The 21454-nt window shown below is 36.7% G+C and overlaps 1 protein-coding gene across 1 annotated transcript in view; it reads right to left on the reverse strand.

Annotated features, from left to right (window-relative positions):
• eIF2beta (eukaryotic translation initiation factor 2 subunit beta) overlaps positions 1-20710 on the reverse strand; it is a 164654-nt gene extending 143944 nt beyond the window's left edge. The window contains exon 1 of the mRNA XM_090397454.1: positions 20497-20710. Coding sequence (XP_090253580.1) covers positions 20497-20514 — 18 coding nt within the window. The 5' untranslated portion in view covers positions 20515-20710. The remainder of the gene's footprint in view (positions 1-20496) is intronic.
• Positions 20711-21454: the final 744 nt, after the last annotated feature.

The following is a 21454-nucleotide window of genomic DNA, read 5'->3' on the forward strand; positions in this document are numbered from 1 at the left end:
AGACCGACCGTCTGGCTTAGATTCATTGACGACGTGTTCGCGATCTGGCCACACAGGCGACAAACGCTAAACACATTCCTTACCCACGTGAACAAACAACACGAACGCATACAATTCACCATCGAAATCGAAAATCAAAATTCGCTCCCGTTCCTAGACACACTAGTCACACGTCTTCCTGCAGGCAGTCTATCCTTCATGGTCTACCGAAAACTGACACACACTGGCCAATACATACATGCTAATTCATACCACCACCCATCACAAAAATATGGAGTCATTAACACCCTTAAAATCAGAGCTACAACAATTTGCTCTAACCAGCAAGCCCTGAAACAAGAACTAAAAATCATCAGCAACACATTCATAAATAATGGCTATAACAAAAATACTATTAATAAAATACTCCATAAAACAACAACAAAAACAAATCTAGATTACAGTAAAACCATAGCCATCCCATACATTAAAGGGTTATCAGAAAAAATCAACAGAATCTTACAACATTATAACCTCAATGCCACCTTTAAACCACCCACTAAACTTAAAACCATATTCAACTCCTCTAAGGATCCTCTTCTCCCATTAGCACATCCTGGAGTCTATTGCATCCGCTGCACCTGTAACTTACCGTACATTGGTGAAACAGGACGAACAACCCCTATATACAAGAAAGAACACATTAGACACATTAAATATAACCATTATGGTGAAGCAGGCCTCTCAGACCACGCGCTCAACACCTTACACCTAATCAACTGGAAAAGCACCCGCTCTTTACACCACACAAAAACCTGGTATGAAAGGAAATTTAAGGAAGCCTGCAAAATTCTGATAAACCACCCAAATATCAACAACAAAGATGGCATGAAAATTCCAAGGATCTGGATGGCATACATTCAGCCTATCTAATATATAAGATCCAGCATAAGTCAGGACTCTAGCCAATCTTCAGCTAGTATTAGAAACCATTCCATACCAACTGGCTAGAATGTACAAGTATAATCATGATGTTAATACATGTATATAGATAGATACTTGTTGTTATGCCCAATGTAGTTCTACAGCCAGCATATAACACTAATATAGGACTCTAGCGTTGATGTATAATTTTTTTTCCCACCAGAGGTCAGGCCAACAATTGTTGCAGTAGCTGGTCAGCATCTTTAACAAACCCGTTCGATTGTAGTGTAGCTTGTTCTCTGTGTATAGTTGTATGCTCCAGAAGATGACCTTGACATAAAGGTCGAAACGTCGAATGTAGATTTTAGTTATATTAAACTAAAGTTTTTATTCAAACACGGTAGTTGTCTCCATAATTTTCAAAAATGCATTCGGATCACCATGTAAGCTTAAAAGAAAGGGTTACATATGATAATGATCACTTATCAGGAATTTCATCTTCTAGAACTTGAACATGATTCTCATCACCTGGTGAAATACCACCAACCTGTTTATTAAAAGTGTGAAGCAGCTACTGCCATGTTTCATTTCTCCAGAGTAGGTCTCCAGTTTCTGTCCTTTGCCTTCTTCAAGCAAATGTTTATGGAGGTAATGGCTTTGCTGATCATGCTCATTACATAATTAACTAGGGAGCATGCATCTCCTCCACATGTTACCTTGACAATCTCTCATGCACTACCATCTTTTTCCTCCAAATTCTTATGCCATGACACTGTTAACAGCTGACTCCTCCGCTTGTCATAATCACCTGATCTGTAATTTCACATATATCCCTTCTTAACAAAAAAAAAAAAAAAAAAATCCTGCATGTCTGGCAATCTCCCAGGTCAAGACCACATGATCACCTTCTCCAAGTGAAGGCAGAATAGCTATATGGTTACTGTTAAGTTCTCTGATGCTATGACCAGATCCAGCACTCCCAAACCTTGTGTCCCCTTTATATGCTGCTGTAAAACTCTATTTCCTTGCCTTCCTGTGACTATTCCTCCTGGTTTGTAAACCACTTACTCCTTTTAAATCTTTATTGTCTTTAATGTAAACTAATGCCTCATACAAGTCACCCAAATGATATCTTATTCATCTTATTGTTTCAATCCATGATTCCCAACATCCATTTGAGATTTTTCTTATTGTTAAAATTTATAAATATTTTTTTTACAATGTGCCACTATCTGTTGATACACGAAAAAATTATATAACTGCTAGATTATACTAAAAAGTTCTAAATTACTCTGAGCTGTGTCATTTATAACTAAATTCAAAGAATGCAATGAACATAAAATAACCATGGATTTAAGTTTAATACATGTCTTTGAGTTCCATTATTTTTACCATGCATACTGGCAGAATTGTCACAGCACTAGCCTCACATATCTACATTTATACTGAGATGGTACAATTCTGTAACTGTTCTGTTACTTAAACTTAGTCTAGATTTATGAAATATTTCAATAAAACCCAATAAATTATCATATATATCATATCATACTCTCAAAATTTCAAAAACAATGACAATCATGGACATTTGTTCCACGTGGCTACATTCAGGTTTACAGTCAGATATTACTGAATAATATATCGCTTCTTTCAATTTATTTACTATTTGCAATATATTAATAACATATTGCAAAAATATGAAAATTAATAAAGAATATTTGCAATATTAATATTATTAATTCATTCTGTTTGGCAGGATGAATTAATTTTGCCAACCTCTCCTCCTCCTGTTTGGCAAGCAGGTAGGAAGTGGAGGGGTGATATGACTGAGGCAGATAAGTTGATGAGAGAAGGAGCCTACCATTTGGTAGGCTCCTCTACAGGGGAATTATTGCATAGGAGAATGGGTGATGTAAGAACTAGAGGTTATCTTTGAAGGCTGTACAAGAGTCATGTGAGTAAACAGGGAAAAATTAGATTTTTTTGCTTAGCAGGTGGTGAACAAGTGGAATGCATTGCCAGAATGGGTGGTAAGTGCTCCAACAGTGAATGTTTTCGAAGAAGGTATGATAGTTATTGTGTGCTGTAAGTATTTGAAATCCCACAATGAGTCTCTGAAATCCATGGAGGAGTGGAAGTAATACTAATTTTGAATTTCTGATCTGATATATTTCTGTACTGCTGATATATCTAATATATCTCTGTACTGCTGCAAGCTGGTTTCTGAGTCTATGATAGCTGGCCGCCTTATAATTCCACATAAATTCTTTCTTTTGTTATCTCCACATGCCTATTAATCCTACAAGTCAGGAAGGACTACATGATGGTCACTCTCAAAAGTGGGGGGGGGGGAAACAAGTATGACTTTTCAGGCACAATCAGATCCTCTGATGCTATAACCAAATCCCAAACTCCTGATCTTGTATTCCCTTCACCACATGCTGCCTAAGACAGTTGTTCCTCAAGAAATCCAAACATTGAGTTCCCTTAATGATACATGCTGTCTCCTTTGCCCAGTTTATATTCATTATAGTTGAAGTCCCTATAATGATCACTTGCCAAACTGATTTGCCTGAACAGTTTCATGCTTGTCAGCAGTTATATTCCCTGGTCTGCAGCAACATCCTACTAAATATCTTATCTTGTAAACATCTATCTCTCACCATATACTCTCAAAGCCATTAGTGTTATCTCCACTCTGAGAGGGCACAATTCATCTATCATCATGAGTAACACCAAATTAATCCTCTGTATCCTGGCAAAATATCGCTATACCCTTCGATTTTTTCCCCCTGTTAGAACATTCTCCTCAGTTAACCAAGTTTCACTGATACAACAATCTTTGAAGAGGCTGAGTCAATAAATGTCACAAACTCATTCCCTTGATTTCTAATGCTTCTAGCATTTGTATACAGAAAAACAAGTACAATGACAGTATTTTTATAGCCATTATTACTCCCTCACACTATATTTCACCTAGCTCTGTAATATAATATAAACCCCCTCATTTCTCAAGACACTATTCTCTAGTATGTAGACTATCCCTGCTACATTCCATCTGTGCAATTTTATTTTCCTGTCCTGATATCCTTACTTACCCAGAAAACAAGTCTCTCCAAATGCAGAAGGGCTGTGCCCTTCTGCATTCCAATGTATTCCATCTCTTGCATATAATTCTCTTCTAACCCCAAATGTACTCCACACATCCATATATTCCAGACCTCTTTTCCTTTACATTTCTTGCTATTCTTTCATTCAACATTACCACTCTTCTCCTCCACTCTGCATTATCATACTTGGGCAACACGCTGACTATCTTTCTTTGGAAATGTTTCTGCTGCACTATCTCTAACATTAACCTCAAATCTTGTGCTACACAATTCACACCACCTCTCAAGTCATTCATCCCAAACATTACTATCAACTCCTCCACATTTTCACCTCCCCCCCCCCCTTCAACCACAAATGGCACACTCCTGTTCCACCAGGAAAGCACTCCTCTGGCACTCTCTGCACACCATGAATCATCGAATCTCCATATATGATGCTATAAACAGATTCAGTCATCCTTCTCTCACTGGCATACCTGACTCTTACAGCTTCCAATTTCTCTCTCTCTCTGTTTAGTTTCCCATGTAGTGATGTAGGAAACTGTATGCTATGGCACTAAGAGTAGCTTCCAAAGACATTCTTCTTCTCTCCCGTAGTCCTAAATGGACCGTTGGGTCATGGTTGGTAGGTGATATTCTTTGTTAGCCTCCTCCAATCATCTCGGTCTCTTGTTCTTGATGTCAGATGAGAAAGGTAGGATTTGTCCATTTTTTGATGTTATGAGTCCATTTTAATCGAGGTCACCCCTAACCCTTGATAAACACTAGATTTCCTTCTAGTGTTTGCTTTGGAATGCCATTAGCCCTCTCCACATGTCCGAACCATTTCACCTGTCTTCTTCTGATGACAGATGATGACTGTCAGAATATTTCCCTTCTCCCGTCTATTGAATCAATCAGTTTTCGGACATTTTCATTAGTTTCGTGAGCGGTATAGGGAATTCCCAAAAGTCTTCTGTAAGTTTTCATTTCTTCCCTCAATAAAGTCCAGGCAAGAGGATAGAATTCACCAAGGTGTCAATTAGTCTTAGTCAGGTTGTGATTACTATTCTGTTATTACCCCACAATGGTTTTAACTTCTGTAGGGCCACAGTTGCCTTAGCAATTCAGTATTTAATGTCGGTTTTTGAACGACCATCTTGACTCAACGTGCTTCCTAGATAAGTGAACTTGTTTACATTGCCAATTTGTATCTTTAAGAATTCAATGTCTGATTTTGAGGTTGTCATTGTTTTTGTTTTTTGTAGGTTTATGTATAATCCATATTTTTCTAATGTTCCAAAAACGCGGCTAGTTATCTCTTATAATTCTTCTTCACTTTCTGCCAGAAGATCGATATCGTCTGCAAAACGTACATTATTTATTCTTAGTCCACCAACTACTATTCCAGTGTCATATTCATGAAGAGCTTCATCTATGACATATTCCAGAAAACAATTAAAAAGAAGAGGGGACAAGATGCAGCCCTGTCTTACCCCCCCCCCGTTCTGCCCAGAACGGTTCACTGCTCTAATTTTTAATTTCGATTCTCATATCAGATGAGGAATAAAGAGATTTAATAATCCTAATGATTTTGTTGTCAATATCATAATCTTCTAAAATTTCCCATAATGCCTCATGCCATATTGAGTCAAAAGCTTCTTGAAGGTCTAAAAAGTTGTGACATATTATTTTGTTACGTTCTGTGTATTTTTTGCCTAGTATGTGTATTGTAAAAATATGGTCAATTGTACTTCTGGAAACCCACTTGTTCATCTGATAGCCTGTTTTCTATTTTCTTTTCAATTCTTGACAATGGTATTTTTGACAGGATTTTGCTTGGACGACTAGTAAGGCTTATTGTTCTGTAGTTGCTACATTTATTGCTGTTTCCCTTTTTAGGAATAGGTACAAGGACAGAAGTCTGCCAATCAGAAGGCTAAGTCTCTGTGTTCCATACATCCTGGAATAAATTTAACAAGGTGTCTATGATGATGTCACCTCCTTCACATATCAGTTTCATTGTAACACCATCAATTCCCAGTGATTTTCCTATTGTTGAGGAGCTAACTGCTGCAATGACTTCTTTTAATATTGGGTAATCTCCTTCCTCCAAAGCTCCTGGCAAAATTCCAAAAGCATTAGTGACAGAATATTTTACCAATTATGAAAATTGTCACAATGCAAGAAAAGGCACATGTATTTTCAAATCAGCAAAGCATGCCAAAAATCTATCTAAGCTACTGTTCACTTGTGTGAACAGTAGCTTAAATAATAGCATCGTTTGCATAGTGACCAACTGAAAACAAGCAATTTCTGTGTCTTTTTCATCATGTTTTATGTAACTGACTGTTTTGTGTGTTCACTTTGATGATGTGATGAAATTACTATCACAAAATACAAGTGTTTTTGCTTTATTTTTCTTTACATAATTCATATGTAATAAGTTCATATCTATGATTTACATTTGTATTAATAATCAAATGCACAGGTGAACCTCATAAGTGCTACTCACTTAACGAATACCTTAGATACAAACTATTTCGTCCATATTTTTAATGTTATTGAATTTATTATTCTTTTTCTATTGAGACTTTAAGTTGTGATCAGAGAAGATAACATTATACATAAGCAAACAAATAAATGGCTATCCAAATGTTCATGAGTTCTAAATGTGGTGTTCTAATTTTTTTTTTAAAAAAAAAAAACCTCACAGATCTCTTCCAAGATACTTATGTTTATAGGGAATGGATTATCATCTTGTTATCTGATAAAGTGCTCTAAGCAGAAAAATAATTATCCAAGCACTACTATATTTTGGATGGAAAGTAACCACAGAGCACATTGTGATTGCTTTATTAAACTAATCTGGATGTTAAAAAAAAAAAAAAAAAAAAAAAAAAAAAAATACACACACACACACACAATTATTAATTTTTAAGGGATTCAATTTGTGCTGACCTTGAAACTTTCTACCCATAGGCAATGTGCCTTACTTGCCTAGTGGGTTAAAACAGCCCTAAGCGCTTTGCAATATCTTGTGGGGGAAAGAATGAGAACATAAAAAATGTGTTTAAAAAGTGTATGAAAAATCTGAGTACATGTTGAAGCAACAATGGCAGAAGGAATACAGATGAAGACCAAGACACGCGCATGGTCTGAAAAGTTCTCGGCCTAACAATGAAAAAACTAATTTATAATTTCAAAATTATTTTTATTTTTCAACATAATCTCCCTTAAGACTAATACATTTATTCCAGCGATGCTCTAGAACCATTATCCCATCCCTGTAGTGGCTCAAAGTAAGATCTGCAAAATACCCCTCTACAGCTGCAATCACCTCTTGATTAACAGAAAAACGCTGACCAACGAGGGTTTTCCCTCACTGGTCTGGGGGAACAGGGGATGTTCCAACAATTCATAGTGCAGATCCCTTAATTTTCCCATTGCCAAAACACCTTTGTGGGTAGGTGCATTGTCCTGATGAAAGATGACTTTTTCTTCTGCAAACCAGATCTTTTCTCACGAATTTTTTTTGTCTAGTCTGGTTAAAAGATCAGAATAATATTCCCCGGTTATTATTTTACCCTTTTCAAGATAATAAAAAAAATGCCTTTATCATCCCAAAACACCGATGCCATGATCTTTCCTGCTGATGGAACAGACTTTGTTGTCTTTGGCACTGAACAATCGGCTTCTGTTTAGATTCTGGTGTGTAACAGTCAATCCAAGTCTCATCCATAGTAATAAATCAACACAAAAAATCAGTTTTATTCTTGTTAAAACGATCTGAGCACTGTTCAGAGATTTTCATGCGAGTGCGTTTTTGATCTGCTGTGAGCAAGTGTGGCACCCATCTTGTGCAAAGCTTTTTCATTTGAAATTCTTCATGCAAAATATATCCTACACGTTCTTTTGAAATGCCTATAGTCTCAGCAATTTCACGCACTTCGACTCGCCGGTCATCCAATACCATACACTTGATCAATGATTTCTGGTGTTATACTTTTTGGACGTCCTTCATGTGGATCATCTTCAAGGCTGCTACGGCCACGTTTAAGCTCGGCAGCCCATTTCTTAATTGTCGAAAATGAAAGAGAAGAGTGCCCATAAACTTTTATGAACTTCGAATGAATTTCTTTTGGAGTTAAACCTTCTTTTACAAAGAATTTTATAACTGCATGATACTCAATTTTATTCATTTCAAGGGATACAGACAATACTTTTGCTTCAGACAGCTGTATAAAATAAACTACTTGATAGAATGACTTGCAATTTCACATGGGTGCCAATAGCACCTCCGTAGCGCAATTGAAAGAATGATGGTATGTTGCGCCCTTCAATTGGAAAAGGCCTAAGTTTGAGTCTCGTCATGATGGGAGGAATCTTTATATAGACTTTTTCAATCGAAGGTGAGTTAGCCGATCTCATACGGAGGTAGCAGGGATTTTTCTCCCGGAAACTCAGGTTTTTCATCCCGCATACAGACAAATTGGCCCTTTAGAACATACGCAATTTACAGACAAAAAATACTAGCTGTGGTGGTGGTGATGATGATGATGGGCAGTAGATGGCGCTGATGTAGATGAGATTCGGTGTAGAGGTGGAGACAAAGAGTTGTACAACAGGTGTCCTCCCGCGATGAGTCTTCGGACTCCTTGGAGGTGTCACGAAAATAATAATAATAATGCTTATAACAGATGTACCAACTTAGGAAAAGAAAAAAAAATCATGCTGATAGTGTTGCCATCTATGGTCGAGGCCGAGAACTTTTCAGACCACCCTCATTATATATATACACACTAAAATAACATTCAATTATGCATGCAAACCATACACTAGCAGAGTATACTGACTAAATCCTGGTAAAAAATATATACATATAAATATAATATAAAAATACACTTGGTGATAAGTATCTTTTCACATTATCAGAGTGAAAACATGCACAGTCTTTCTACAGCTATGAGACCAGCAGCATAAGAGTAGGAATGCAAAGCACAATTTAAATTACCCCCCCCCACTGATCATTAAACAGAGCTAATGTAATACAATGTTGACTAGATACAAGCATATGCATAAAAACTTATTACACAGACACAAACATGTATATATATATGTATATATATACTGGGGAGGGGGCTCTGGTGGCTACGGCGCCCAACCCCCGAGTTCCGGGCTGGTAAGCCAGTTCTCCATTGTTTTGAAACATCCAACAAATTGTTGTCTCATGAAGGCAAACAGATTGTTGGATGTGAAATGTTTCAAATTTCAGCTTATCAGTTTAACCCGGCTCAAAACAATGAAGAGACAAAAAAAGTGACAGCAACATTTCAAATTTTGGCTTATCTTTTATATATATATATATATATATATATATATATAACCCCTCCACGTTCATATACTCTTGATTTCCTTTTTAACTAGTTCTCCTCCCAGATACACTGCAGAAGTTACATCTTCTCTCGGCAACTCAGATTACAATTGTGTCCAAGTTTCCACTCTCACAGAACATCCACCCATCTCTCACCATACACAACCCCCCCCCATCCTTTCACACTTTAAAGGTAACCTAGTGGGATGACCACTGGAACTACCCTCAACTCCCCCCCCCCCAACAAGCTACCAAAAATTCTCATCCACTTTCAAGACCCGATTCAACAGTTGATGTATAAAAGAAGTCAAGGGAAAAAATTCAGGTTACTGCAAAGAGCATGCAAGAATCCCAGCTCCATACTCAGTCTATGCTAAAGCAATAAATATAAAACAACTTCAAAAATGAACAATAGAAAACTCACCTCTTGTCCAAATTGAGACACAACTTCTGCTGCTCACTTGTGCTCACCTCTCATCCAGATGGCACCACTGTTTTCCTCCAACTCCTGCACAAATGACAAAGGCAAATTGTCTCCTTCCTTACCAGTAGCTAGGCAATGTATGCCTCTTGCAGTCATTTGACAAAAAGCCATAAGAATACTAAATAACCTGGACATTAAAAAGTCTTCTGGTTCCCGATGGCATTTCTCCCATTGTGCTCCAGAGCTAACACCTATCCACTATCTTCTCTTCAGTCTTCTATACTCAGCTAGCACCTATCCCATCTCATGGAAGCAAACAAAGAAGGGAGACAAAAGCCTACCATCTGACTACTGACCAAATGCCATCACTTCAGTCCTCTCCAAAACAACAGAGAATGTTATATAAATTAAGTGGATATTAAATCCAACATCATTTCAAAGCCGAATACAGAAACTATAAGTTTCGTGCAAAAATTGACCAGAGAGCTTGTGGGAATACACTCGCCACCATACTACGAGTTGCCCTGGCAGAACCTTATAGGAAGCACGAACGCTCAAAACACCCATCCATTCGTAACTTATAAAACTTAATTTATATAATTTTGCATTGCTGAAGTGAAGCCTTTTGGCTCTTTATTTTAATAAATACCTTACACACCGACCGAGAGTTCGCTTACAGAAAATACACCTCTCCGACGCTTTGAGTTCCTTAGTAGCGAGAGTTTTTGCTTTCTTAGGTTTCTGCCTGGTCTCTGACAAAAACCAATGAGTTTGAAACAGCTGTCAGACCAGTGAAACTTTATCAAAATGGACCAATAAGAGGCAAATGTACAGGCACTTTGAGCGGTCGCACTTCCTATAAGGTTCAGCTAGGGCAACTCATAGTATGGCAGCAAGTGTATTCCTGCAAGCTCTCTGGTCAATTTTTGCATGAAACTTTTATAGTTTCTGTATTCGGCTTTGAAATGATGTTGGATTTAATATTCACTTAATTTATATAATTTTGCATCAATGAAGTGAAGCCTTTTGGCTCTTTATTTTAGTAAATAACAGAGAAAGTTATCGATAGTCAACTTCTTCACTACCTAGGAGAATATCTGTTAATCAGAGACCACCAGTATGGATTCTGCCAATCGAGATCCAGGACTGATCTCTTAGCCTACATCACCCACCACTGGACACATGCCATGGAAAAGTTCGGAGTAACATGTGCTATCCGCCCCCCCCCCCTTGACATATCCAGGGCTTTCTGTAGTGTTTGACATTGAGGTTTGCTTAACAAATTGCTTTCCTTCAGTCTGCTGCCTTCTGTAATTGGATAGCCAGCTTTCTTTCTGGTCATTCACTGCAAGACCTAGTTCAACCAATACGGGAGTGGCATCATCATCCACATCTCAGGGCACAGGTCCACCACGTACCCTCTTTCTCTTATATATAAATGACCTACACTCAATCTTCACCAATCCTATCCCCTATCCACAGCACATTTCATCCTTCTTTTTCAACAAACCATGTTTGTCTAAGGCACTGCAAGCATCAAGATAATCTACCACCAGTGCCTTAAACACTGATCTCAATACCATCTTTAAGTGGGACAAAGATAACCTGGTCACATACAATGCAGTCTTATCTTTTCTCTCACAAAAGGATCTCACTTCACCTTTTTGCATTCTCAGTAATACACAACTCACCAGACAAAATCAAATTTGTTTCTTTGGAACTGACATTAACCTCCAGCCTCTTCTGGGATAAACACATTACACTGACTGCTTCCTCATCATCCAAGAAACTAGACATTCTTTTCTGCTTAAGAAACTATTTTAGATCCACCCAACTACTAATCCACCCGTACTTAAAATACTGTTCACATGTTTGGGGTGGTGCACCTACCCCCCCACCTAAAAATTCTTGATGCTGTCCTCTCTCTTGGATCTCCTTATATCTGAGAACTCGAGACCTTCCTAATGATGCTTCACCATTTCTTTCTCCCCTGTGTTTCTCTTATTGCTTTTTCTAGTTTAAGTTCAGTGATTCTTAATATTTGGTCAATCCACCTGTTGGGGGGGGGGGGGTCCTTTCTTTCTTTCCCACACTGTTTACCCTGGATGATTATTTTTTCCAGGCAGTTGCTTTCCCTTCTACATGTGTCCAAAATATTGCACTATTCTCTTATCAATTATGTTCGTCAGTTTTGTGCGGATATTCAGTTCTATAATACTTTTATTTGTTCATTTTTCTGTCCAAGACACTCTTAACAATCTCCTCCAGCACCAGAGCTCAAATGCCTCAATTCTTCTTCTGTCATTGTCCAAGACTCAGAAGCACAGAGAAAGATCTAAAAAACTAAGGTTTCTACAAGCTTAATTTTGGTTTCCTTTTTGAAGATGTGCCTGTCTTAGTTAAATCCGTCATCGCTTTCTTAGCTAGTGCTATTCTTCTTATCTCTTTTTTACATTCATCTTTTTTTTTTTGTTATTATCACTCCAAGGTAGTTGAAATTGTCAATAATTTCAATTCCTTCTATATCTATCTCTTCTGTATTGTTAAAAATCATTATTTTGGATTTATCTTGATTTATTTGTAAACCATGGATTAAGCTTTCCCATTCTAATTGATTTAGGATGGATTTTAATTCCAGTTCGTTTGTTGCTATTATCACTGTGTCATATGCGTATCATAGATTAATGATTGTTCGGCCACCTAATTTAATGCCTCCATTCCACTTTTCTAGAGATCTTTTCATTATAGTTTCGCTGTAAAGGTTGAATAGTAATGGTGAGAGTATCCATCCTTGTCTTGATCCTTTTTGAAATTGGAATGCAGGGGACACTGAGTTTTCAATTCTTACTGTCGTTTGATTTCCTTGATATAAGTTCTTTATGAGGATTACTAGATGGTTTGGTATTATATTGATATTATGTGATTCTTGCATATCCCACAAATTATCCCATCTCACATAGTCAAAGGCCTTGGAGTAATCTATAAGGCATAGATAAAGGCTCAAGTTGAATTCTCTTGCTTTTTCGATTATTCGTCTGATGTTAGATATACGATCTCTAGTTCCTCGACCCTTTTCTGATTCCTGCTTGTTCTTCTGAGATCTGATGGCAAGACTTTGTAATCTTTCTTTAATAATGTGTAGTAAAATCTTGCCGGCAGTTTTCACATTTGTTGTATAATTCCCTTTTTTGTAGATTGGGATAATGGCGGAACTAGTCCAGTCATTCGGCCATCTTCCGCTCTTCCAGATTTTGTTGCATAATTCATGTATCCAGTTGACTGCATTCTCTCCAAGGTTTTTCAGCATTTCAGCCGGTATTGAATCAGGACCTGAGGCTTGGTTATTCCTTAATTTTTTGATTGCTTATTTTACTTCACTTTTGAGGATCTCAGGTTCTGTTTCTATGTTTTCCATAGCTCCTTCATCTTCTTGTTGAATAGCTGGGTCTTTGTAAAGCTCAGTGCAACTCTTTCCATATTCTGGCTATGTCATTAGTGTCATTTAAGATCTTGCCATTTTCCTCTGCAATTATATTAAGTTTTTGTTTAAATTTTTTTTGGTTATATCCTAAATCTTGAATAAATCTGTTGTTTCATTAGAGTTGGAGTGTCTTTCTATTTCTTTACAGATGTTTTGGATATAGCTATTTTTATCTTTTTGACAAGATTTCTTAATAGCATTATTCAGGTTCGGGTAATTTGGTTTTGCCAATCTGTTGTTTTAATTTTTTCCTTTTTCCAATTAGTTCTAGGGTTTCTTTTGTAATCCATGGACTGCCATTCTTTTTTATTGGGAGATGTTTTTGGCTGCAGATTTTGCAATGGTCTGTTTTAGGTATGTCCAATGTGATTCAATGCTTTGTTCCTGAGGTGTGCCTTTTTGTTTCTTCAGCTCTGCTTCAACGGCCATTGTAAATTTGTTTTGATGCTGTCCAGAGGAGAGAAATTAGGTGTAAACTTTATGTGTGTATACGTATTTCATTAATTACTGCACCTTTGTAATATTTCTCTATATGCTTTATTTTCTACTATTAGTCTTTTCTCTAACTATATTCTTACTCTTATTAGCTTATCTCTACTGCCTTTCTGGCTATGTCACCGGAAGAACTCTGGAAATTTATTTTGATTAATCGACTGCACCACCAGTGCTCTCCTTGTGGTATAAGATATAATAATCACTAAAAAAAACACACGTACTAACCACAGTGATAAGTTTTAATATATAAATATTTCATCACAAGTATCTTGGGACATCCTCAGTACAGTGATTCAAACAATACATGGAATAACCTACAGTTAGGGTGCATGATTACAATGGAATCAATATGCGTGCAGTAACGTGTTACAGAAGTAAATTACAATATAACTGAAGAAAAAAAAAAATTTTAATTTTAAAAAATAACATATATAAAGAGATTATTTTACACAATTTTGTATGACAATTTCCCATACTTTAGGAATAGTAAGAACGTCGTTGCAGTTTAAATTTGGTCTATGTAGTAGGGCTTCAGCACTTTCTTTATATAAACGTTCATGTTTATATAAAGATCTATGTAAAAGTTTCGACTTTTCCCAATGGATCCTATGGTTTGGGTTTTTAAACTCCGTGTTGAGAGAGACCAGATTTCTGTGGTTTGAAAAGACGAATGTGTTCTTGATGTTCTGAGATGCGTTTCTGAACAGATCTACCTGTCTGTTCAAAGTAAGACAACTTGCAGGAGCATGGAATCTCACACACGCCAGGTAACATCAGAGGTGAGAGTTTGTCCTTAGGAGAAGGTAACAAGTTAAAGATCTGGTTGATGGATTTGTAAGTAGTGGCAAAATTGTATTTCTTCATAATTTTTGAAAGACGTTCGTAGATGCCTTTGACATAAGGTATGGGAATCCTATGGGTTTCGTCTCGTCTAGGTTGGTGTTTGGAGAAGTAACTGATGATTTTTTGAGTTGTTTTAAGATTATATCCATTACTATGGCTGTATGATTATTTCTAGTTCATTTCTACATCAACCTAGACAAGAAGAAGCCCACAGGATTCCCATACCTTATGTCAAAGGCATCTTCAAACGTCTTTCAAAAAAAAAAAAAAGAAAAAAAAAAAAAAAAAACTCAGGAAATTAAATAAGTTATTTGATAAAACCTCCTCCTTAGATGAAGAAACGATTAAAAAACTCAAGACATACCATGCTAGACCTCCTAGAATTTATGGCTTATCTAAGCTTCACAAGGTTAATGTTCCACTCAGACCTGTCGTAGATTCTATCAGCAGCCCAACTTACAAATTATCAAGATTCTTATCTAACCTTCTCCGTCCTCACGTTCCAAGGTTCCATAGGCCACTCAGCCTCTTCAATCAAAAATTCCACAGAGTTTTACACAAAAATAAAAGACATACAACTGTTAAAAACTGACTTCTTAATTAGCTTCAACATTGTCTCCCTCTTCACTAACATTCCCCATAAAGAAACAGTAGAATTATTAACTCAAAAATTTCCGCCTGATATAGTTGAATTATTCAAATTTGTTATTACATCCGGTTACTTCACTTGGAAATGTAAAATTTACAAGCAAGAAGGAACAACAATGGGGTTCTCCTTTATCACCAAACTTAGTAAACCTGTTTCTAGAACACCTGGAAGAAAAAATTTTCACTTTTGAACCCAAACCAAAAAATTTGGCTACAATATGTTGATGACGTCTTTGCAGTCTGAGATCATCCCGAACATGAATTACACCTGTTTCTATATAAAATAAACCTTCTTAACCCTCGCATCAACTTTACGCTAGAAAAAGAATCGCCACAGGGTATCTCCTTTCTGGATTTACACATTCAAAGAAAAGGTTCCATCGCCATGTCTGTCTATCGCAAGCCTACATTTTCAGGTCGCTACATTCACAATTCTTCTGCTGAGCATCCATCTCAGAAATTTGGCATCATTAAATCACTAGTTCCCAGAGCACACAAATTATGCTCCTCTGAAAAATCTCTAAAGATTCTTCAGAGGGGCATAATTTAGTATGGCTGTATTTTTGAAATAATCAAAAATACAGCCATACTAAATGGATATAATTTTAAAATAACTCAAAAAATCATCAATCACTTCCCCACACATCAACTAGACAAGAAGAAGCCCATAGGATTACCATACCTTATGTCAAAGGCATCTTTCAAAAATTATGAAGAATTACAATTTTGCCACTACTTACAAACCCAACAAACAGATCTTTAACTTGTTACCTTCTCCTAAGGAGAAACTCTCACCTCTGATGTTACCTGGCATGTATGAGATTCCATGCTCATGCAAGTTGTCTTACTTTGGACAGACAGGTAGATCTGTTCAGAAACGCATCTCAGAACATCAAGAACACATTCGTCTTTTCAAACCACAGAAATCTGGTCTCTCTCAACATGGAGTTGAAAAACCCGAACCATAGGATCCATTGGGAAAAGTCGAAACTTTTACATAGATCTTTATATAAACATGAACGTTTATATAAAGAAAGTGCTGAAGCCCTACTACACAGACCAAATTTAAACTGCAACAATGTTCTTACCATTCCTAAAGTATGGGAAATTGTCATACAAAATTGTGTAAAATAATCTTTTTATATGTTTTTTTTTTTTTTCAGTTATATTTTAATTTACTTCTATAACATGTTACTGCACGCATATTGAGATTCCATTGTAATCATGCACCCTAACTGTATGTTATTCCTAATAGTTTGAATTACTGTGTAGGATGTTTCAAGATACTTGGGATGAAATATTTATGTATTAAAACTTATCACTGTGGTTAGTACACGTGTTTTTCAGTGATGAATTCACCACAGGTTTCATTGTATAAAAAGATATAATAATACTTCCAGTAGAGTTCACTCTGAAATTATCCTAAGGCCCTTCTTAACATTAAACAGTTTCACATATCATAAGTAAACAAAATGAAATTAACTCACATATCTTCTTTAACTGTATTATCCACCAGTTCTTTGGAAAAGAACTGGTGGATAATACAGAAACTTCTCATCCGTTTCAGGCTTTGGCTTCCATTCAGAGATTCCATCAGCACCGTTGTCTCACTTGCAATGACTCGAGGGGTCTGGAACACATTTTCCTGGTGTCTATGAATCAGCCAAAGGAGGTCCGAAGATTGAGGCACTTAGCAGACTGTCCTATTGGCAATGCATGCTGGTCCTGCTTCTCTTTTCCCTCGGTAGTTTCACGGCTCCCGTGGCTGTCCCTCGCGACTTCATCCGAACCCACGAACGCGGCGAATCGACTTCTTCTAAAGTTCTCTCTTCATTTTTTTTTTCATTCCTAGATGACCTTGATACAAATTTCTCAGGTCTTTGGACAAAGGGTCAAGGCCCCCCCCGAACATTGCTGCACAAACTGTCTTGACCTTCACGTTAAAGCTCACTTTTAGTTCTCACCGAACATGCACACTTAATCCTATTTTCAAAAAGGCGGAACTACTTCAGAAGTATGCCGTCCTTTTACCACTGACCTTGAAGGGAGGTATCAGGTTGACTATAAGCACATTAAAATTTACTTACATTATATGCAAATTCCAACATTAATCAAATATCGATTTCTTAGGCATTGTCCTTGAACCTTACATTTTAGACATTTTCTGTTTTGTACAATCTTGCATGTTAATTCCTTGGGGTTACATACATGGGCTTTTAAGATTATTTACATTGTTAATACAAAATTTGTTAGGCTTGAACTTTGTAAAAGTCGATGCAAGAAAAAGGAACATTTCTACTGCATCGAATTTTACAAGGCATGTAGATGACCTTTCCCTTATACAATGTTTTAGCTCTATGTCTCTTCTACAGATACTTCCATGGTCACTGCTTCAGTGAATCAGCAAACATCATTCCTCTGCTTACCGTTTAGGCCTGTTAAAACAAGAGCAGCAGCTACCCAACATCCCTTTTCAGTACAACTGAAAACACCCTCAACCTGCTTCCTTATCATCCTCATTCATTCCATAGATCTCTGTCCTCTGTAACAGCTTTCCTCATAATGTTTCCTAAAAACATCAAGCAACCGGTTTTAAAGAAAAACGTTAATAATTTCTTCTTCCTCAATCTTAACCTGACCATGCACATATGGCGATTATGTGCTGCAGCTCTTGTGTTGGGTATAAATATTAAAAAACTAGTTACTGAGTCATGAAAGAAATATTTGGATATCATTTCTAGTAAATGTAATATAAAACTTAACTGTGCTAAAACAATTAACTCTAGTATAATATGCAAATGATGTACTACAAATAATGAGTGCTTACTTCAAGATCTATCAACCTGGTGTATGTAAGATAGTGCAATGCTACCACTACTTTGGATAAAGAAAGAGATGTGAATGAGGAGGAGGTTCTAGAGCTGTTGCATAACCTGAATAAGAATTCAGCAATTGGAACAGATTGGATATCAGCACAGTACATGTGCTAAAGGAATGTTCAGCAGTATTAGCGCAATTGGAAGAACGACGGTACATTGCGCTCTTCGATTGGAAAAGGCCCAAGTTCGATTCTCATCATAACGGGAGGAATCTTTATGTGGACTTTTTCAATGGAAGGTGAGTTAGTCAATCTCATACAGAGGCAGCAGGTTTTTTTTCCTGGAAACTCAGGTTTTTCATCCCACATACAGACAAATCGGCCCTTCAGAACACGCACAATTTACAGACAAAAAAAAAATACTAGTTGTGGTGGTGGTGGTGTTGGGCGGTAGATGGCGTTGATGGAGATGATTGGTAGAGGTTTGGTGTAGTGGTGGAAACAGTTGTATAGTAGGTGTCCTCCCACGATGAGTCTTCGGACTCCTTGGAGGTGTCACGAATAATAATAATAATAATTTGACTAGGACCTTGACATGTTTACATAATTTGAGTCTTAACCAAGGAAAAATCCCACAGGAATGGAAATAATACATGATAATTCTATTGCACAAAGATTGATGTATTTAACTAGTGTTCTATCATTATCTCTGCAACAATTGTAAAGATCATCTTGAAGAAGTTGGTAAGAACTAGCATGCAGAAATAGGTGGACAAAAAAAGCCATACTTTTCAATATCTAAAAAGGATATTATATTTATGAGATTATGCTCGGAGTAACTGACAAGACTAAAATGTTGGAGTTATTATTATGGGATACCTCCAAGAAGTCCAAAGACTCACTGCAGGAGGGAACTCTAGTTCGTTACACAGATCTCACTGTCTGCCTTACTACTTAATTTTCCAAATACACACACACAATCACACTAATACTACCATCAATGCCATCTACTGTCCACCACTACCAACACCAGTATTTTTTTGTCTGTAAATTGTATGTGTTCTTATAGCCGATTTGCCTGTGCGCAGAATGAAAAACCCAAATTTCCAGGGAGGGAGAGAAAAAACTTGCTAGCTTCTTATGAGGTCAGCCAACTCACTTTCAATTAAAAAAAGCCCATATAAAGATTCCTCTCATCATGAGAAGAATCAAACTCGGGTCTTTTCCAACTGAAGGGTGCAATGTTCCACTGTTCTTCCAGTTGTGCTGAGGAGTTATTCATGGTGGATAGAAAGTTAAAGTTCAAAGTCATTTAACATTGCATGTAAGGATGTAGAAGTCATTTTGCCTCTTTACAAAGCCTTGATACAAATGCATCTAAACTATTGCATGCAAATTTGGTCTAATGATTTCGGAGGAGCTAAAGAAGCTGTGGTAAGAGTGGAGAGAAGAATTACAAAAAGATGATATTGGGATTATGGAAATGTTGAAATTATGAATGCTGAAAATGGTCATTTTCACTTTGAATTTATTTCCTCCCTACCCCCCATCCGTCCAAAGGATTAAACTTTAAGGACTACATTGTGAGGGCAACACAACAGATGATGATAATAGGAAGGGCACTATCAAAAAAAAAATATAGAAGTTATAGTTTCGTTGTACAAGGCACTGATTTGGCCACATATTTGGTCACCTGGTTTCGAAGGAGATGACGAGATTTTATAAATGATGCAGGGAAAAGTGGCTAAGGTAATCCCAGGTGTTTGGAATACAAACATATCAGACAGAGGGAGAGCGCGAGTGAGAGAATGCCATCAGCATATGCTTGTGGATAGGAAATGGAAAGATATGATTAAATAATTAAGCATGCATTAATTAAGTCTCCCACTTTCTACTGATTAATAGAAATGAGATACTGGAAGACAAGGATACAACGGTCCATCTATGGAAATGCCAAGCTAGTATGTGAGCAAGGGGAAGGATATTTTGTCTTAAGTGGTAGGTGAATGGAATTCATTGTCTGAATGTATGGTGAGCAAGAAAAGAATAAACTAGTTAAAGGCACAGTATAAGATGAGCATATCTGATGCTATCCCGTTATGTCTTTTGACTACGTAGACATCTGATGACAAAAATAATCGTTATTCTACTTGGCATTCAAGGTACAGTGAAGGACCAGCTAATTAATACTGACTGATAGCTGTTGTGTTTAAAGTTACATTACGTTACTGTCCGAGGTCTCATGCTAAGAAGCTTAGATTTTGTTTCTTCAATTTAAAACTGTCAGTGTTCGAATAAAACAGTTCATATCAACAAGTATAAAAACGTGCAGAGGCAAAATAAAGGTTTAAAATATCAGTTTGAAACTATAAGAACAAATCTGGCTAACCCATATGTGTAGGAAACAATTAAACGTTCACTTACAGCTTCGTCTTCAGCCATTGCAATAATTAGAGCTCGAAAAAATATAACAATTATGATCCACTCAAAATTCAAATCCTCAACTTTATGATATATATGTCTGTATATATAAATATAAATACATATAAAGGTAAAATTTAATTGAACACACGTCACTGTTTAACGTCCTAAAAAAGCAATTTCAAACTCAATTGCATCAGAAACACGAACACAGTTACTAAAGGAATGATACAGTGGCAGTGGTATCAATTTTGCCCTCTAGTTTCAGACATCAACGTTTTTTTTTTTTTTCTTTTTAAACGATAATAACCTAAATACCTAAGGACATACAAATACATACAGTTCAAGTTTTGTTATATTTCATATGATATAAATGCATTTATTTTTATCACTATCTATTTTTTTCTGCAGCCATTCACAACCAATTTTAATGAAATTTAGTATTTGACGTCGTTTAACCTTGGATATTTCAATCCTGCAATTATTTACATAATGTTTACAAATTCATATGAAATCCATGTGTTATTATTAGCAATGATTAATAGTGTGGTGTTATTGCAATTACGAGTCATGACTTTGTTTCAAACCTGTCGTAATCTCCCACTCCTAAAATAAATGCATTTTCTTCCTCAAATGGAAAACACGGATCTGCGTTAGCCTTAACAAACTTTTGAAGACAGATCGGCAGCCGGACTTCATTTACTAACCTTCAGTGATGGTGAGTACAAGGCATCAATGAACCAGGGCTTTCGGGAGGGAAAAAACGTAAGGCGATTGCCATTATTTTGTGTTCATAAACTTTAACACTTGTATTATTGTCCGTAAAATAGAGAAAGTAGGAGAAAACCGTACTTTCCCATTCTAAACATCGGCTAACGTGTGAATCGGCTGAAAAAAGGCATAGAAAAAGTTACTCTAGTTGGCAACAAGAATCGAACCTATCATTGTCTTTCCACGAAAG

This window comes from Typopeltis vanoorti, chromosome 9, assembly GCF_054136105.1.
Source record: "Typopeltis vanoorti isolate ZY-2024b chromosome 9, IOZ_Tvanoo_1.0, whole genome shotgun sequence".
NCBI classification, from domain to species: Eukaryota; Metazoa; Arthropoda; class Arachnida; order Uropygi; family Thelyphonidae; genus Typopeltis; species Typopeltis vanoorti.